Source organism: Seriola dumerili, unplaced genomic scaffold (assembly GCF_002260705.1).
Source record: "Seriola dumerili isolate Sdu_G_001 unplaced genomic scaffold, Sdu_1.0 BDQW01000468.1, whole genome shotgun sequence".
NCBI classification, from domain to species: Eukaryota; Metazoa; Chordata; class Actinopteri; order Carangiformes; family Carangidae; genus Seriola; species Seriola dumerili.
In genome coordinates, this window is record NW_019174723.1 from 2,874,722 (window position 1) to 2,893,208 (window position 18,487).

The 18,487-nt window shown below is 40.7% G+C and overlaps 1 protein-coding gene across 1 annotated transcript; it reads left to right on the forward strand.

The window, feature by feature from the left end:
* The first annotated feature begins 1,856 nt into the window (after positions 1–1,856).
* Positions 1,857–18,272, forward strand: c1qtnf12 (C1q and TNF related 12). The gene is made up of 8 exons (XM_022763359.1): positions 1,857–2,370; positions 12,360–12,464; positions 12,576–12,687; positions 12,934–13,118; positions 14,153–14,261; positions 15,448–15,541; positions 17,236–17,314; positions 17,401–18,272. Exons 1-8 carry the CDS (start codon positions 2,191–2,193, stop codon positions 17,497–17,499), a joined length of 963 nt encoding a protein of 320 aa, XP_022619080.1. The 5' UTR covers positions 1,857–2,190; the 3' UTR covers positions 17,500–18,272.
* The last annotated feature ends 215 nt before the right edge of the window (positions 18,273–18,487 follow it).

Consider the following 18,487-nt stretch of genomic DNA (forward strand, 5'->3'; position numbering starts at 1 on the left):
TTTAATGGATTGATTGTTGAAATAGCTAAAAGTAGTAGCTAAATGCTTGAAATAGTTAGCTGTTGTAATCAGTGGATGCTTAAAATGGCTAAAAATTAAAGGCAAATGGTTTAAAACACTAATTAGATGAGGAGGAAAAGCCGGCGCAAATATGCATAAAACAAAGAAAAGAAGGCTATAAAAGTTATTTTTGTATATTTTTCTTTATTTTATTCAAGCTCATGTAAATTTAATTTCTCTCTTATTTTGATGACAACTCAATGACAACCCAATTTCCGTCTTAGCTCTGTCTCCGTGTGTGGAGCTTGACGCCGCCTGGCTGCTGCGTTTTATAGACAGGAGTGTCAGCGGATACAGGAACTGAGATGACACCAGTATCGCGTCCTACTGGAAAGGTACTGGTTAGTTGTTTGTACTTCGGGCTACTGCCTCTGGGTGACGCTGTGTTAAAATTTAATAATATCAGCTGGAACAAGTAGCAGTCTAAAAATGTAATTTGTGAAGTTAAAAATAGTAAAGTTGGCACTTATGAGCTAACATGTTATTTATCCTGATAAGTGTATAAGGGGGCTGAATTCCTTTTAGACAAATGAGCTGATTGTAGGAATACACAGAACAACAATTTGTTCACATCAGTCATGGGTTATTTACTGAAACCTGCAATTTATGCTACTTGAAGTTTAAGTGTTAATTCAACTCTTTTTCCACTAGAGCTTTCAGAAAAGTGAGACACTTTTCTGAATTGTAACACAGAATAAAAACAAACAGGCATGCACTCTATATATGCATATGGCACAGTCAAGATTCTTTGGCAGGTTTCCAAACAACATTGCACGAGATAATACCTTAAGGTCACAAAAAAGTACAGGAATTTGTTTCTATTTCTTGCTTGGATCCAAACATGGGGCTTTGGTAGAGTAGGCCAATATTGAGCCAACATGACAGACACTCTCAGACAGATACACAACTTTATACACATCGCACACACACATACAACTTGTCTGCCAGAGAACCTCTTCAGCTTGAGCATTTCATCTATGAGATAAAACAGAGCTGAATAAGCTAGTAAGGTTGCCAACAGAGAGAGGGAAGGCAGGGAAAGAGAGAGAGGGAGTGGGAGAGGGGGAGAAAGAGTAGCGGGAGGGAGAAAGGGTGATGATAAAACTCCACTGTGAGCCCTCCTGCAAGCTCAGTCAGAGAGCAAAGGAGCAACTGAGACGAGTGCAACGGAGCAGGCAAAAAAAAAAAAAAAGAGACCTGCCACACAGCAAATCTCTGCACACACTGCCTTGGACTTGATGACTTGTTGGGACAATCAGTAGGCAGCACTTGACTTGTGTCAGCCAGAAGCAGGAGAGCGCACTGCTACCTGCAAAGTTTTGTTGTTTTGTGTGAAACCAGTTTATACTTCAAGGAGGAGAGAAGAAGGCTGGGCGAAGATCAGAAACTGGACCTCATCCATCTCCTCTTTGGCTGGGCTCACTCTGCATCCCTGTGGGGGTATGGTGTGCGGATTGACAGACTGATTTTCTAAACTGCATCTTTTGATGAAAGCCCAACTTTTGTGGATCTTGCAGCTTTTCCAGCTACCACACCACTGTGCTGGAGTCTGGATCCAGTGCTCAGTGTGAGAAACAGCGGGAGAAAGCAAGGGGGGGGAAAAGAGAATATTGCCATCCATCTCTCACCCCCGCAGCCCACCCTCAGCTTTGGACGCCCCTCCTCTCTGTCTCTTCTTTTGCCCCCTGTGCCCCCCCACCCCCACCCCACTCTCTCCACTACACCTCACCCCCCAACAGAGCAGAAAGCGTGAAAAATCTCACTAATGGGTTTATTTGCTGTCAGATCTGCGCCGATCTGTCATTCCCTTGGACCATTCTGCTTGACACATTTCATAGTTGAGTAAGCCTCCTGGCTTTCTGTCTAGAGTTAACAGTGCCCCTGCAACGTTGTGCTGGCTGAGAGCTCATCAAAAGGGGAGCAACGGCGGCAGCAGTCAGTCTGACAGTCTCTTGGACGGGGAGTCCCTGAAGCTGCATTCCTCTGGTCTCCTTCTCCCCGTTGGGACTTGGTGTTTTGTGTGAGCCTTGTGGGCATCCTCAGCTCCCGTCCAATCGCACGACCGGTCCATCACAGAAGATTCAGTGTTGTTTCTTCAGGCATTCTGGTGCTGATCAAAGGAGTGTGAAGATGTGGTGTGGGGCTGGGCCTCTGGCTGTGGTGGCTGCAGTGTTTTGGACTCAGTGTGTCCTACTGGATGGGGTGGATGCCAAGAAGGAGAGAAAGAAGCCAAAGGAGGCCACCCCACAACACACAGAGACGTACAATGCAACTCTCTCCAACAGTGAAGAGGTCGATGGAAGCATCAAGGTAGAGACTGAAACACTCTTAATGTCAAAATTCTATGTTAAAGTAGCGTCTTTGATATTTTAAACTTGTTCAATATTTGTTTTGCTGCCTCCATATGGCGACAGCGCACACAGAAAAACAATAGTACAGATTAAAGTTTGAAGTCAACCTTCAGATATGTGAGAGATGTTCCTGTCAGCACAGGCAACATGCAGGGCAAATAAAGTGTGGAAAAGGTAAAAAGCCAGGATGGGACAGGTGTGCCCTCCCAGGTCAAGCCTCAGACAGTGAGACGGACCAAAATGTGTGAAACACTAAATGGATGACTTCCGGAGGTATGCCAGGAATGTGGACATCTAAAGGCTGATCAATGCATCAATTAGTGCGCACTGCGGGTTGTCGGCCACCAATTTTCCAGCCTATGAGAACAAAAAATCAGGAATGCGGTAAGTTTAATGCATCAGACGGAGAGATAAGATAAGGAAGGATATTTATTGATGCCTCATCACTGCAGCAGGAAATTAAGTTAAACACAGACTAACTGAAATTATATGTATTATCTAGAGGGAATTGTTACTATTATTAAGTGCAAAAACAGTCATCTGTAACTGTAGGCCAGTGTTACTATGGTACAATTCCATTTTCAGGAGCAACAGTTGGCCCTTGACTCTTGTTATTTATTGGTTTATTGCGGGTGTTGCATATTTGCGAGGGTTTCCAACAGGCTATTTGTTTTGCTTTCAGCCCACCCATTATGTTGGCATTCTCATATAACTCTCACTGCCCTATATACCAGCCTTCGCTTCAGCTTCTACCAGCAGCAGCCAGTCTCTGGATTCCTAACGGTAACCTCCACCCCCCCCCTCCTTGAAAACCAAGCAGTGAGGTCTCCTTTGTATCTTTAAGAACACATTGTAGGTGGTTGTGGCCTGGTGGTGTTTATTTGACTTGGTTTGCGCTGTAAAAGCACAAGCTATGAAGGATGACCTTGTGTCAACCCTCAAGCCTGCTGAGGATTGCACCCCATTGGGATTTCACTCCTCTGTCTCATCCCATAGGGAGCATGGTGCCTTCACAAACACTGCCCACCCCCCACCCCTCCTCCTGAGGTCCCTTATAGGCCCACTGCCATGATGTAACTCCTGGGAAAGTTAGGTGGGCAGATATTTAAAGACCTATGGCGATGTTGTTCCCAGCCCATTGATTCTGTCATTCACAGGACTAGTCTGACTCCGCTGTGTCTGGGACATCCGATAGGGGCGGTGCGGCCCCGAGAACTGGGGCAGCATGCCGTGTAAGCCCCTCACAAAGCCCCATAGAAAGGGTCCTGAAAGAGAACACCTCGGTGAGGATTAGCCCCCAGTGCCTCTCTCTCTGACATTCTTTTCATCTCATCTCCCACAATCAGAGGGTAATGACATAATCACTCTTAAGACGCAGTGTTATGCCAGATAGTGTCTTTGCCAAACATTGTCACCTCTGACGAGAACCTGAGCTTTAAGCTTGACATCTGTGGAAGTGGCTGTATTCAAGGTCGCATTTGTTGGTGCCACTCTACCCGGATTTCTGTTGAAGCAGAAAAAGAAAGTGTACCACACACTGTGAGAAGTTGTAAACTTGATTTTCTTGGGTAGTTTGTAAGTTTATCCTATTACACATCTGTTAGGCCCCAGAGAAAACAACACGTCCATTGGAGCTGTCTTGGCAAGAAATTTGTGTTCTCAAACAAGCCAAACATTTACACTCCACATTTACATTTTTTTCCCTTGTGCCCAGTGGAAACAGTTGAAACAGTTCTTATGATGGCATTTGCTTTCTATCTGACCAATCCCGTGTGTGGGCTGTGTTGGCAGCATGCAGTCGCACACTGCATTCCTCGGGAGATTTTCCATTTGAAAGTGATCACAATAGTGAGGTGTGGAGTTGTGCTGCGAGTGGAATTTTTTTAATGAGACGATAACTGAAGTACATTTCAAACAACTGTGATCTCTCTGAACCGTCACGTCGTACAATTTCAGAGCAATATGTCAAAGGTACACATTTGTAAGCCTTATTGCTCTCCACTCTAAAGATGAGAGGAATCTGTCATTGTTGAGAGCAGTGCGGGATCTGTGATGGCTGTAATTGAGGGAGTCAAGTCAAACATCACGCCTGGCGTGTTGAGTAATGGCTGGGTTTAGCCCGAGGCAAGGGTTTTTGTTTCCTCTCTCTCATCCTCAGTGATGATTAATGCAGCAGTGTGTGGGACCTTTTGGATCAACCTACACATAAGAGAGAAGAGCAAGTCCCATAGGAAACAGGGCCACTGTGAGAGCACACACCTCTCATGCACTACTGACGGTGTGAACTACCTTCAGTTTGTGTTTCATGATAATGAACTCTACTTTCAACACGTCAGACCCCTGTAAAGGTTACGCTTGTTTAACATTGTAAAATTACCTAATGAAGTCATCTGAAAGAAAAATAAACAGTCTTTTGTCATTACATCTGAAATATGCAAGTAAAATAAACTGCACAGTTATGTGTGCTTCACCCCACAGACATAGAGGGACTGTTTTATTTGGATTTTTGTTTCATTTATAATAACCTCAGATTGGTGCCAGATTTATAGAAATCCCTTAATAATCTTGCCTGATTCTTATCATGTGCTGGTCATGTTCCTGAAACCACAATTTCAGAATTTCAGAATTATTGCTACATTTTACAGTAAACTGAGGCTTTAAGTAAAAACAACTATAGAGCTGATTAGTCAACGTAAGATGACCACTTCATTTTGGTATTGATGCTGAAGGATGGTTTTTCAGATTTATTCCGCTAATGCACATGACGGGCATTGCGGCGTGTAGTTGTATTAAAAACAATCACAATAATAATAATACATCTGTGAGTGTTGAAATTGTCAGATTAAAGCAATAGTTTGACATGCTGGGAATAGCAAAATATATACCAGTCTCATATCTGTCCAGTAAGTATAAAGATACAGCCAGCAGCTGGTTAGCTTAGCTTAGCATAAAGCCTGGCTAACATTATCTGCCTACCAGCACCTATAAAACTCACTAAACTTTTATTTTTCAATAGAGCCAGGCTAGTAGTTCCCTCTGTCTCCAGGAGACTGTCTTCCTATAAAAAATGAGTCCATAGGTTGTTTGTGCAGCAGGTTATTATGACCTCTAGTTACGTTTTACCGTTAGGCGACATCTAGCGGCTGTAGTGACGTAGGATCAGTAATATGACACAGGGGAGGAGTGTTCGATACCCATGTGAAAGTAGCAGTTTATGTTGTTTCTATTATCCATGACCATTCAACAAAGTTAACCACGTTGTTATTATTGTAACCATGACAACAAATATCATCTAATGTGTAGGTAGTACTTATTTGAACCCAAATCACAATCTTTTCCTTAACCTAACCAAGCCATGACTGTTATAATAGTAACCATGGTGACAAAGGAAGGTACGCTGCTCTCGGTGCAGTACACGTGTTTATTATTGTAACCATGACAACCAATGTCTGGTATACCTGCGGCAGTAAGGGCGCTATTTCAGGAGACACTTCTATGTGTTGTGTCAGAGGCTGTTCAGGTTGGAGGACTTGTTGGTTTCCAGTCTTAATGCTAAGCTAAGCTAAACATCTTCATATTTACTGCTACTTTTATATTGTTTTTTGCATCTATTATATGCAAATAAAAAACAATTGTATTTTAATGTACAGTTAATACCCCTGTTTGTGTCACCACCATCAAATGTTTCCACTCATAACCCAACACGACAAGGGAAAATTTGTTGCATAATAAAAATGAGCCAAAAAAATTTAATCAATTACATAATGTACTTATGTAACATAATGCAGAACCACAAATTAATCATATAAGAAGGAGGATCTAATGACTTCCTACCTGAAATTTTGTGCCCAAACTCGGACCGTGTGACAAACCTGTACCCGAGATGGAACTGGATCACTGGTACTTTTCAACACCTCATTTTACCTACCACAGGGAAAATGAGCACTCGCTCCAATTTCAAAGCTATAATTTGTACACAAAACAGATGTGACAGAGCGATCAAAGCAATCAGCTTATATCACCTTTTTTATATCAAGAGAGAGAGCCAAGATTCAGTCTGGTGATTTCTTTAGCATAAACACAAATTTATTCACTTTCTCTCACACATGATAAAAGCATATACACACCTTTGTTGAAGCAACAGTGAAGCTGCAACTTATAAATCAGGCCGTATTTTAAGAAGCATGCTCAACCTTATTATATAATAACTATAATTAATTACACTTCCAAATGGTGTTCCTGCTACAATAACAACTAATAGCAGCATCCTCATAGTGTGATAGAGTAATTATGTTTTGCACATGGTGCTTGGCAATTGAGTAATAACACAGTAAGAAGAGAACAGAGTCAACATTGCATGCCTAACTGTATTTAGCTCTTCGGTGATAAATCCTCAAGGCAGGCCTGTGTCTGTGAAGTGCAGCGGTGGGGAACACGGGGGTGGACGCATGATGACTGGGATGCACGCAGGTTACTAGGATCCCCCTGTCCCGCAGAGCCTGGGGATCCCTGCCTCCCGGGGTGGGATGGGCTCAGCGTTGGGCCCGTCCACCCATGCATGGATGACTGCACAGGGAGCAGTACAGGGATATAAAAACAAGGGATTATAGAAGTTCTCTCCATCATCCTGTCCAACCTTAAACCTGCCTGTGCAACATTTTTATCAGCAGCAAAACGTTTCATGTCATCTAGTGTGTACGAACAGGTAGAAAAACAGATAACACGTAAAAGAAAATAAGATAAGTTCAACTGTACACATGGAAGAATTCAGGAGCTGGCTGCAGTCGGGTAGAGTTTCAGTGTCTGGTTGCAGCCCCAGAGACATGTTTTAACAGTTGTGTTTGTGTTTTTGGTGGCACGCCGCCCCAGGGAAATATTTTCCCATTTTATTGCTTCAAATAAATTCAACCTAATTTTCCCCAAACTACATGACAAACACACTTAAAGCAGTGCACGTAAAAGAATTATTCATGCAGACCCAAGTCATTCTTTTTCATGGTAATAAAATCTCATATGCTCCTGGGAATGATCAACCATGATTGATCCAAACACTCAGAACACACCCCCCAGCTGTGGGTTAATAAAACATTCTCTTTTCACTCTCTGCACTGGGTACAAGAACCAGTCAGAGGTAGAAAAAGTATATTTACTCAAATACAGTACTTAATGCAATTTTCAGGTACTTCTGCTTTTGTATTTCCGTATTATGTTACTTTATACTTCTACTTTAATACAGTTTACTCTCTTGTTTGTATTTGTCAATTACTTTTTAAGTTAAGATTTTCCAAAAAAGGCATACTTAATAGATAAACTTGTAAAAATACAATGCATGGTTAAAGGTTAAACCAATGGTTCCCAACCTTTGTGGCAAAAAACAATGTCTGCTTGGGGCCCCTTGACACATTTCCACCTCTAAACCACTCTGATGGTTTCATTCATCATAAATAACTGCTTGAGGCAGTTAAACAAAGTTTAAAGAAAAGTCAAAAAAATGAATACAGTTTTGTGTTGCAGAACTTTTTATTCTACTTAAGCATTGATGCATCACATACTCTTATTCGCCTTCTTTCTGAGTCAGATGAGAAGACTGATAACCCCTCACATGTCTGTACATTGAATATAAGTCACAACTGGTTATCTTAGCTTAGCATAAAGACTAGAAACGGGGTGAAACAGCTAGCTTGATTCTGTTCAAAGGTGACTCGTTTGTTTAATCTGAACAAAGACTTCAGGAAGTTACTGTTTCAGGCACCTGAATATAAGTGTGGTAGCTTTTGTACAGGCTAACAAATGATATAACATCGTATCAATCTTTTCTCTGCAAGAAACCAAGTAGGCGTATTCACTAATTTCAACATTGTCGTATTGGTACTTTTACGGAAGGGAAGGATCTGAATACTTCTTCCACCGGTGGACACAATGCATCACATTCTTGAGCCCTGAGCTTCAGTAACGTGTCATGATTTAGAGTCAGTGAGGATAAACACTGGCTTGAAGATTTAAAGTTTCTCACCTTTCCACAGAATACCTGACACATTCTCTCGGTCTGTGCTGGAACAGCGTGCGCTCACACCTGCTGACAGACGAGGCCACTTTGAGGCACTCCGCACATCAGCGCTGATCAAAGCCAGAGCCCCAGTGTTCTTCATCAACTCTCTAGACTGATACCTGGATCCGCTCCCTCCCCACTTTGTTCACGATTTGTACATGCTGATACAGAGCTATGTGAGGGGATCCATAGTTTACTTTACGCCACAGTCAATAGCAGTGAGTGAGAGATTGAACGCTTCTGACAGATTTTTCTGTGTCATCAAGCAATATGGTTTTCATGTCTGCATGTGTGGAGTCTTTGAAGTTCTCAGTCGAGACAGAGACTCACCTGCATACAATGAATCACAATTTCTTTTTTTTGGCAAGTTGTGTGAGGCATCCCAGCTGTCACTATATGTACAGTCAGTTATGCTCTGACATTGGAGACAAATGCAATGCAGAGAACACAGTCTGTTTAATGGAAAGACTTGAGTTATTTCTTAAGCTGATGATTAAATTATTTATACAGTGATTTGCTGTTATTTTTTAGCTCAGAAATGAAGGTAATAATTACCTTGGTCATAGCCTTTCTTCCTTGAGCACAGAAAATCCTTGAGGGCAAGGTTTTAATGGTTTAATTACAATGCTGTGTGTTAAAGAGGATAACAAGCTCACAGTATGGCTGATTTCCTGGCAATGATATTCTGTCTTTTTTTCTTTTATTATTATGCAGTGCTAAGATATGTAATTATATGCCACATGTGTGGGCCAACTTGCTCAGTTTCATATCTTTGGAACATTAAGACGATCTTTGACATAAACACAAGAACAAATGTTAGGCTTTTACTTTTTTTGGAATGGTGTCCGCTGGCTGTCAAGATCGCGTGGGTGTCTTTTAAATCACACAGAGCTGTCTGAGGTGATGATTCACAGTTTTACTATTATTCCCAGTGGAAATATACTCAAACTGCCACAGGCGTGGAATACTAGTAGAACAACACAAACCCCTTTCATCTACATGATAGTATTTGCTCAAGCTTACCGAGCTTGTATGTTAAAGGAATAACGAGACATTTTGGATATTATGCTTTTTCACTTTCTTCTCGAGAGTTAGTTGAGATGATTGATACCACTATCATGTCTGCAGGAAAATCAAGTAGAATCAGGGGGAAACAAATGAAAAAATCTGCCAGACCGCACCTGAAAAACTCAGCAATTAACACGTCGTATCTCGTTTGTTTAATCCATACAAAAACTGACGTGTAAAAAAAACTACACTTTGTGGTTATAGTTTCCTTTCCGTCATATAGGATCGTAGAGTTTGGAGAGATTCCCATTTTTCCGAGCGTCCACACTATTCGACAACTCAGGACAGTTGTATGAATTCAGAGCAGGTCGTGTGAGAGTTTGAAATGCAGTGCATTAACAATGCAGTGTAACACTGTATAGATCAAACTTGGGTTTTAATTGCATTGACCAATGAACTTTGGCTAAATGAAGCTGTACTCCCATGCTATTAAGCTTCAAGTCGATATATTAGAGCTTTCAGAAAAATCAGAGTTTCTTGTTTGTAATTATGACTTGGATATTTCACGATGTTTACAAATCAGACCCTCGTAATTCTAATAACTTTGATATGACATGAAGCCCCCATAAAACTATATATATATATATATTATAATATACATATATATAATATGTTATATATTTTTTGTATGACCTCATAATCAGTGATCATTAGAGATGCTGGTAGGCAGATTTTGTTACCTGCAAACAGTCTACATGTTTCCCCTTATTTCCAGTCCTCGTGCTAAGCTAATGTAGCAGGCTGCTAGCCGTAGATTCATATTGAGAGTGGTATTGGTGTTCTCATCTAGCGCTCAGCAAGAAATGGACTAAGCTTTAACACAGCTTTTTAGAAAGAAACAAGACAAAGAACAAAACATTTCCACCAGGAGCTGGTGGAGACTAAAACAAAGTTAAAAGAGAGTGGATATTGGACTTACATTTGCCAGGTGGGCGCAACCATGACTCCAAATGAATGATGATGTTGCTCCATAACTGCTGAATGTGTAAATAAGCAACTGTTCACTAACAAGTTCTCTATCACTTTAAAAGGTGATGATATGTCGATGTTGTGTGAACAGCTTGTCTTCACTGCCCCCAAGTTGCCAAAAAAATAATCTATTGTGGGTTTAAGTACTTCCCAAAATGTTGAACTATAGTATGCTAAAGAATATGAAAAATTTACACAGCAATGGAAAAAGCAGTTTATCCATCAGGTTCCCAGCCTTGTGGAAACTGCACTGAGTAGCATACAAGCATTCTTCTCTTGACCAAATCAGTTTTGCTTTTATCTGTTTCCAAGCCTCAAAATCACAACAAAAACAGACGACGATCCAACATGCAGCCGGCGCAGCGCCTGTTACGTTGTTTATTTTTTCTGCTGTCAGAGAGAAGAGAAAGTCACAGGGAGAAAGAGACTGCTGCAAATATATACTGTAAAGAAAAAAAAACTGTTTTTTATTCCAGCATATCGAAAAGACAAACAAGGAGTTACTTTGTTGCGGTGGAACAAGAGGCAAGTCTTCAACAGTGAAGAAAGGGGCATGTTGGTTTTGCAGATAAGTGATCCGTGTCCCACTGCCAAACCTAAACAAATTCCATTTCAGACAGCTCACCTCCATGGCTTGTCTTTATCTCCTCTTCTATCTCAACTGAAGGCACTTGACATTTGGGGAAGGGTTAGGGTAAAATTCGAGCTTGCTGTAATTGGAATTCATTCAGCCTCACCTTTGACCAAAATGAAAAACATGCCAGTTGTAGTACTATGCATAAAAGCGTTACTTCCAGAGGTCTTCTTGGAGTTTATCTCCCTAACAGATCCCAGTCTCTTATACAGTAATTTATCATAAATGAGTTATTTCAGATAAGGAGATTGAGCATACCTACGGTTAGGAAATAGACAAACAATCCTAAATCATAACTCGCCCTGGTATACATACTGTGTATACTTTTGTTATCTTGTTTATTACATTTTCCATCATAACATTACTCAGACAAGTCGTATTAATAAAAGAAAATACTAGTGTGTCTTTGGGTGGAGTAGAAAGTGTTGGCCATTTTGACATGTTGTTACAAACTACAGTAACTGAGGTCTGCAATCCACAGAATCTACATCACACAAGCAGACTCATTTTTCACTGGAGCGCTCATGGAAATTTTCATGTGCTGAAAAAAAAAAAAATCACTTGACAAGGTTTGTTTACATTCATCTGAGCATATTGGGCAAATAAGAACTGACGTGGCACCTGAGTGGATTATCGGGAATGAAAAAATAAGCGTCAAGCGAACCTTTCAGAGAAGAATGGCGACTAAACTTAGATGGCAAATTGAAAAGACGCACTACTCTTCGAAGGAATAGCAGAAAAACCGACTGAAAGAAAAAGAGGTTTCCCTGTTTGACCTTCCTTGGTGTCTGGCACCCATTTAATTGTATCTTACGGCAAGATTTTCCAGTATTCAATTAAAGGATGTTAAGGACACATTGGATTTTACTTCATAGGTACAGTCCTTTGCATTGTGGTGTATTAGGCAACAAAATTTCAAAATAAAATATATGATTAAACTTGGAAATAGCAGCTTTTTATAGGCTTGTTGTAATTACTGATTGAGAATACAGTGTGGAGACTTAAGAGAAAAGTTTGAGTTGAAAAACGTTCCTTGTTATAGAACCTTGCTTCTCTCTGGCAGGACATGTTTTTTAATTCTGCCTGATTTGTCATCAGTTCACATCAGTATTGATTATGCTGTGTTTTTCCTTGATATGCTCTATTTCATAAGTAGTTGGTATTGATGTTGGCCTAGTAATTAATGGGGGAAAATTTTCTTTTTTGTGTCTTTATTTTTGTGGTGTAGATTTCTGACCACCAGAGAGTCGACCCACTGGGATCATGGATGGACTTTGTCAAAAGACCCGTTGGCAACTTCCCTGGAAAGTGTCGCAAACGCAAACGTCCCCTGGTAAACTCAGTATATATACTGTGAAATAATAATTGATAAATAAGACAAACTAATGATTTACAAATCAAGACTGATGTATGACAAATGTTCTGTACGTCTGCACTCCACCAGCCGGGCCCACCTGGTCCTCCAGGTCCTCCTGGCCCACAGGGACCTCCTGGTTCTCCTGGCGCCGAAGTGACCCAGGAAGTTCTACTCCAGGAGTTCAAAGAGATGATCAAAGGTAGAAACATATTGTTTTTCCAGCCCATTTCCAACACATTTCCGCTCATCTTTAGGCTAGAAGGTTGTTCTTTCATTCAATTTAGAGATAAGATTAGAGATGAGATAACCTTAACCGTTACACATCTGGCTATACACAACTTTACTTCCACAATATAATGTCCATATTTGGTATCTCACCACATTATCATGAGGGAACAGTGTTAACTCACTCTGCACTGTAATGACCTGGATTTGTTTCTGTCAGAGGCTACAGAGAGGAGAGCAGCAGCACTTGACAGACAAATCAGCCCCAGCCAGCTACCTACAGCTCTGCTCACCCTGGAGGGGATGACCTCGTACCGGCGAATAGAGGAGGCTTTCCACTGCAAGCTCAAGGGCCCTGTGGTGGTGGATAAGAAGACTCTGGTGGAGCTCCAGAACTTTCAGACAGTATGTTTGTTTGAAACCAAGTAAATGTTTATGAACTGGTTCTGCTTTGCTCCCTGCCTGTGCCTGAAAAAGTAAAGTTTTGGCCCTCTGCATGGTTACATGGTTTGTTTCTGACCCATTTTGCTTCTCTGTCTTAACTGTATGTGAATGGGTGAGTGTTCGGTAATCATCGCTTATTTTGCATGTGGGGGAATTATGAGCGGATCATCCCCTCACTGGTAACTGGCACTGGCAAAGCATGCAGTGCCACTCCGAGACTCAGACTGGCTCTTTGGTCAAAAATATCTACTTTTTCAATTCTACACATCACTCTCTGGGCGGCATACAAAAGGCACTCTGTCTCTGACTTGGAATAAAGTGTGGAGAGGACAGAAATAGACACTGTTTGAAACAGCATGCTGTAGTGGAAGAACTATGCTGTGTTGGGATGGGCTGACAAGCTTTGCTGAACTATTTAACATGCTAACAAAGCACTATGTTTGCGAAGACGTGTTACTACAGATTTGGAAAGTTATATTTTAATGTTTAAGCAGAGTCAGGAGTAAAGAGGAGGAAGAGGAGGGGCCTTAAAGCCTGGTCACACCAGAAAATGGGACAGCAAAGTTTCATCTGCACATCTTAACAAAATATATGGTCTGATAAGCTAGTTGGTAAACAGGATTATAAACATCTCACCCTAGAAAAATTAATTTTAGGGATTCATTTCAAATTTGAGGGTCAAGGTTCACCAAAACTGAACTTGATATGAAACATTTGTGCAGATTTACTTCACCCACATGAGTGAATCCACTGATGGCAATGATCCAATTGAAACTAACTGATTTCTTGAATTCTTGTAAAATGTTGCTGGTTTAAATGCAGGTGTGACCAGGCCTTTGGGATTAGCTCTGCTGAAATGCCCTTGAGCCAGGCGCTGAATACTGTGTTCTGTGGCAGAGCCTTTGGTTTGAGATCCAGGAGGAGGTGTGTAAGGAGGGATCAATGGATTATTGCTCTAAAATGTAAACATTAATGCAGATTTTCTGTGCTTTCAGCCACCTGCTAAAGGAGCCTTTCTCAGAGGGTCGGGAATGGACCAATCTACTGGGAGATTCACAGCTCCCATCACAGGGATCTACCAGTTCTCTGCTAACGTCCACATTGGTAAATCACAATAACTTTCCTATATGCGGCATATTACATATACCGAGGCCTTAAAGCTGCTAAACACTTGTAGTCTACAGGAACTTAACTGCGGGACAACTTTCTGTGTTGTCATTCTTATTAGTACATAGAGTTTGGTGACAACATTTAATTCCCAGCCTAGCTCCACCCAGCTTGCACCTGGCTAGCTTTGTAATTAGCCAGAGTGATTAAAAACACCTGTGTGGGTGTGCAGAGCACTTGAGAATTAAAACCAGTAAATGAATAGACCTGAGTCGGCCAAATTATGTGCATTATTGACTAAACATGTCAAGTTATAATCTTTAACATTTCACACCTGGTTGATGTAGCGGCCTCTGTGGTTACTGGTCGGAACAGCAAGTTTGGTTTAATACTACAGATCCCAGAATTCTACAGGCAGCAAACACTCCTTGAGCAGTGACTTTGTCAAAAATATAACACAAGAGCAACTGGTGTATCCGTTTACAGCGCAGCCAAGCAAACTCACATTATTTTAATACAGAAGTCAGTCTGTAGTCAGCCTCCTTCTATCAAGCAGTGAGCAACTGCCATCTGATTTCATGCTGAGCAAGGTGCTGGCAAAAGGAGTTGGTTACCTTGCTGAGGACTTTGAGGTGGAGCTTACAGTTCTTCTTGTTCCATTACTGGCAGCAGTATTTAAAACTGACTCACTATCAATAAAAGCTGAATTTTTTTTCAACGCAACAATCTACAGAACATTGACTTTCAGCTCTAACATTCGTCATAAATACATTGTATTCACTGTGACTGGGCTTCACAATAAAAGCCACTCCATGTTTCATCAGCTGAGTGTTTTTTATGTGAACCTGGAGCAGTGGAAAACATTCTGTTTACATTGGGAGACGTAGGAGAGAGAGAACTGCAAACTTTGAGGTTGATACCAATGAGATAAAAATGAATTACAAACAGTATATGCTGTATCGTTCCTGCAAATCTCTCTTGTGTGAAGGCAATTACAGAATGTACGTACAATGAATGGCACTTGCCGAAAGACTCCAAAGAATCATAAAAAGTATTAAAAAAAAACTGAATCTGATTACATGAAAATATTAAGACTGTTTTAATTTAAGGGGAATATAAGTTTTCGCGAGCTACGGGTAAGCCAGTATTTTTATGTGATTGTGAGCATTTTACTTCCTTACAGACCACAATGAGGTGAAGAGGAGCAAGAGTCAGCTCAAGGCCAGGGACAATGTTCGGGTGCTGATCTGTATCGAATCACTCTGCCACCGATACACGTAGGTATTCAGTATTATTGTTAAGCGTGCTGGAGAACTCCCCCTAAATCTAAATCAAATATGCCCTACCTAGCACCTTTGTAACCATGTGCTTTTCATTTGTTATGGCTATAACACATGTTGGTCAGTAATACCCCACCTAACACCAATATAGAAGTTAATGAAATGTATCGTGGGGAAGTAATTAATCTGACTACAACTACCACACTTTGCATTCTTGACATTCTTGTTTTGACAGTTGTTTACTTTTGACATAAAACAGTGATATTTTATTGGTGTTTAATGCTGCCTTCACTTTCACCAGAATTTATGAGCTGTTAAAGGTGTTGTCTGTTACAGTTTGTGTGGAACCAGTTTGGCATTTCCTGTATAAAAGCAGAGCAGGTCTTTAAAGGAAATGTCCTCTCACTTAGAGCCCTCATCCCTGTCGCCTAACTAATCTTTATAGACTCACCTTTGACACTTCAGGCAGCCTGTAATATTCAGCAGCACATAAGTGAAATGCCTTTATTTGGGATGTGGGAGGCAGATAATGAAGTATCTGATACACCAGCGAAAACTTACAAATCCAGTTGGGAACGGTTCTGAGTTCTTCTCAATATTTCAAAATTTCTATTTACATAAAGTCAGTGAAAATTGCTGAAATGAATTGCTCCCTAAAGTCTCCCCCAGACTATACAGAACTCCACAGCCTCCCTTCTAGTGTGGTACAATGAGGGGAGCATATAAATAATATTATTATGATGGGTTACCTAACCCAAAAGCTCTTGACTTTTTTTTATTTTTTTGAGCCAAAGCCCCGGCTGGTCTCGCTCTCCCACACATGAAAATGCAGAGAATGTGAAATGAGGCTCATTGTGATGGCAGTTGGAGTGAAGACAAACATGATTGATTTGCCATAAAAATGTAGCATTTTCCACTTAACAGGAGCCAGTGTGGTTAAAGCCTGCAGCGATGTTACAGCCATTTATACAGACTCTGAGGGCACTGAGTTGTTATAAAGGAAAAGTTTTACATTTGGAAAACACACTTATCCGCTTTCTTGCTTAGATACGAAGCTCGATACCCCTCGCATGACTGTATGCTATGTATGAAGCTGCTGCTAACTTAGCATAGCTCAAAGACTGGAAACAGGAGAAAACTAGCTAGTATGGCTATGTCCAAAGATAACAAATCCACTAGCTAATTAACACTTATTAAGTACGTTATATAGCCGAAGAGGCCTCTGTTCAGCTAGCTTCTCACACAGCTAACTCAAAGCAAACTCCAATCGGCATCCACTACAGCACTCGCTGTTAGAACCTCTATTGTTTCAACAAAATTTTACTTTTATTACTACTAAAATTTACAAAAAAAATTTCTTTGTGAACACAGAAAAAACTACAGCTCCAGTGAATTGGACTCGACTCTTCTGTCGAGCTGTGACGTTCAGCCTGTGAATGTCTAGGGCTTGTGGGAAATGGCATTCATGAAAGGCCGCTATGAAAGATCAATATTACATAAACAATGATACGAGATTGTTTTTCAAAAAACTAAGGTCCTTATCTAAACAAAAGAAGTCAAGTCATTGTTTTCATAGAGCACATCTGAAAACAATGAAATTTGATTGATAATTACAGTCAAATGAAAATACATGACATGACATTGTTGAAAACAATATTTATCGAGAAATTTTATTTTTAATATTACTGCAGCTCACTGGAGATGATTGTTGGGTTAGAGAGTAACAGCAAGATATTCACCGTCAGCGTGCAGGGGCTGCTGGAGCTACAGGTGAGCAACACGCAAGAAAAACACAAGCAAAAATAACTGGATTTATGCAATCTTTATGCTCCAATGGTGTATATTTTCCTCCGCAGGCCGGGCAGTACACCTCCATATTTGTGGATAATGCAGCCGGTGCTTCCATTACAATACAGAATGGTTCAGATTTCATGGGCATGCTGCTTGGTGTATAGCCTCACATACGAACAGGGCATCGTTCAAGCCATCCACTGCTGCCATTTTTTTTTTTTTTTTTTTTTTTATTCAATGGACTGCTTATGAGGACCATCACACAGTACCAAACGACAGGGGAGGTTTGAAGGAAGGATGTAAGGCTGACATTGACTTGACTGCTTGTCAGATGGTGAAAGGACAATGTGAAGAACTCAAGGACTGAGTTTGTTTTTCACCGTGCACTGCGACTTCCCAGAGGAACTTGGTTGCCTGTTGCTTCACCAGTAAAATAACCTGTATGTACAGCAGTGAATAAGTCTCTTACAGTATATTTTTCTTGGTTGTCGAACGCTTTTGTGGTAAGCCAAATATAAATGATTTTTTATGGTCTCTGGATAGATATCAGAAGAGCAGGGGAACATGAAAAAGTGCATTTGTGTTTTTATGTATACTGACATGTTGATGTTTTTTGTCTACATGATCTACACACTCATGAACTATAGTTTTATCATGGGTTAAATCTTACACTTAAGTTATATGGTACATAGACTCTGTGAGTACACTGGACAATGGAAATATGCCCAATCAACAGAATATGGTCTTAGAAAAACTGATGGCTCACATGGGTAATTACATAATTTGTAACATAGCTAGCAATGTTAGCAGCGTGGCTCTATATGACTTCAGTCAGACCAAAATAGCTCAACAACTATTATATGGATTGCAGTCACATTTTGTACAGATATTCATGGTTTCTAGAGGATGTATCCTACTGACTTTGGTGATGCTCTGACTTTTCATTTAGCCATTACACCATGATATTTGTGGTTTTGATTGAAGTATCTCAACAACCATTGGATGGATTGCCATGAAATTTTCTACACACTTCATGTTTCCCTTAATTGTAACCAATGTTGACATGCTAACAAGCTAAATTAAGATGGTATAAACATATAGAAGAAGAACATATAAACATCAGCATGTTATCATTGTCATTTGAACATGCAG

Coding starts and splice junctions, on each gene's coding strand:
- c1qtnf12 (XM_022763359.1), top strand. CDS start 2,191: ATGTGGTGTGGGGCTGGGCCTCTGGCTGTGGTGGCTGCAGTGTTTTGG. Junction 12,465..12,575: donor GCAAACGCAAACGTCCCCTG/GTAAACTCAGTA, acceptor GCACTCCACCAG/CCGGGCCCACCTGGTCCTCC. Junction 14,262..15,447: donor CTCTGCTAACGTCCACATTG/GTAAATCACAAT, acceptor ACTTCCTTACAG/ACCACAATGAGGTGAAGAGG.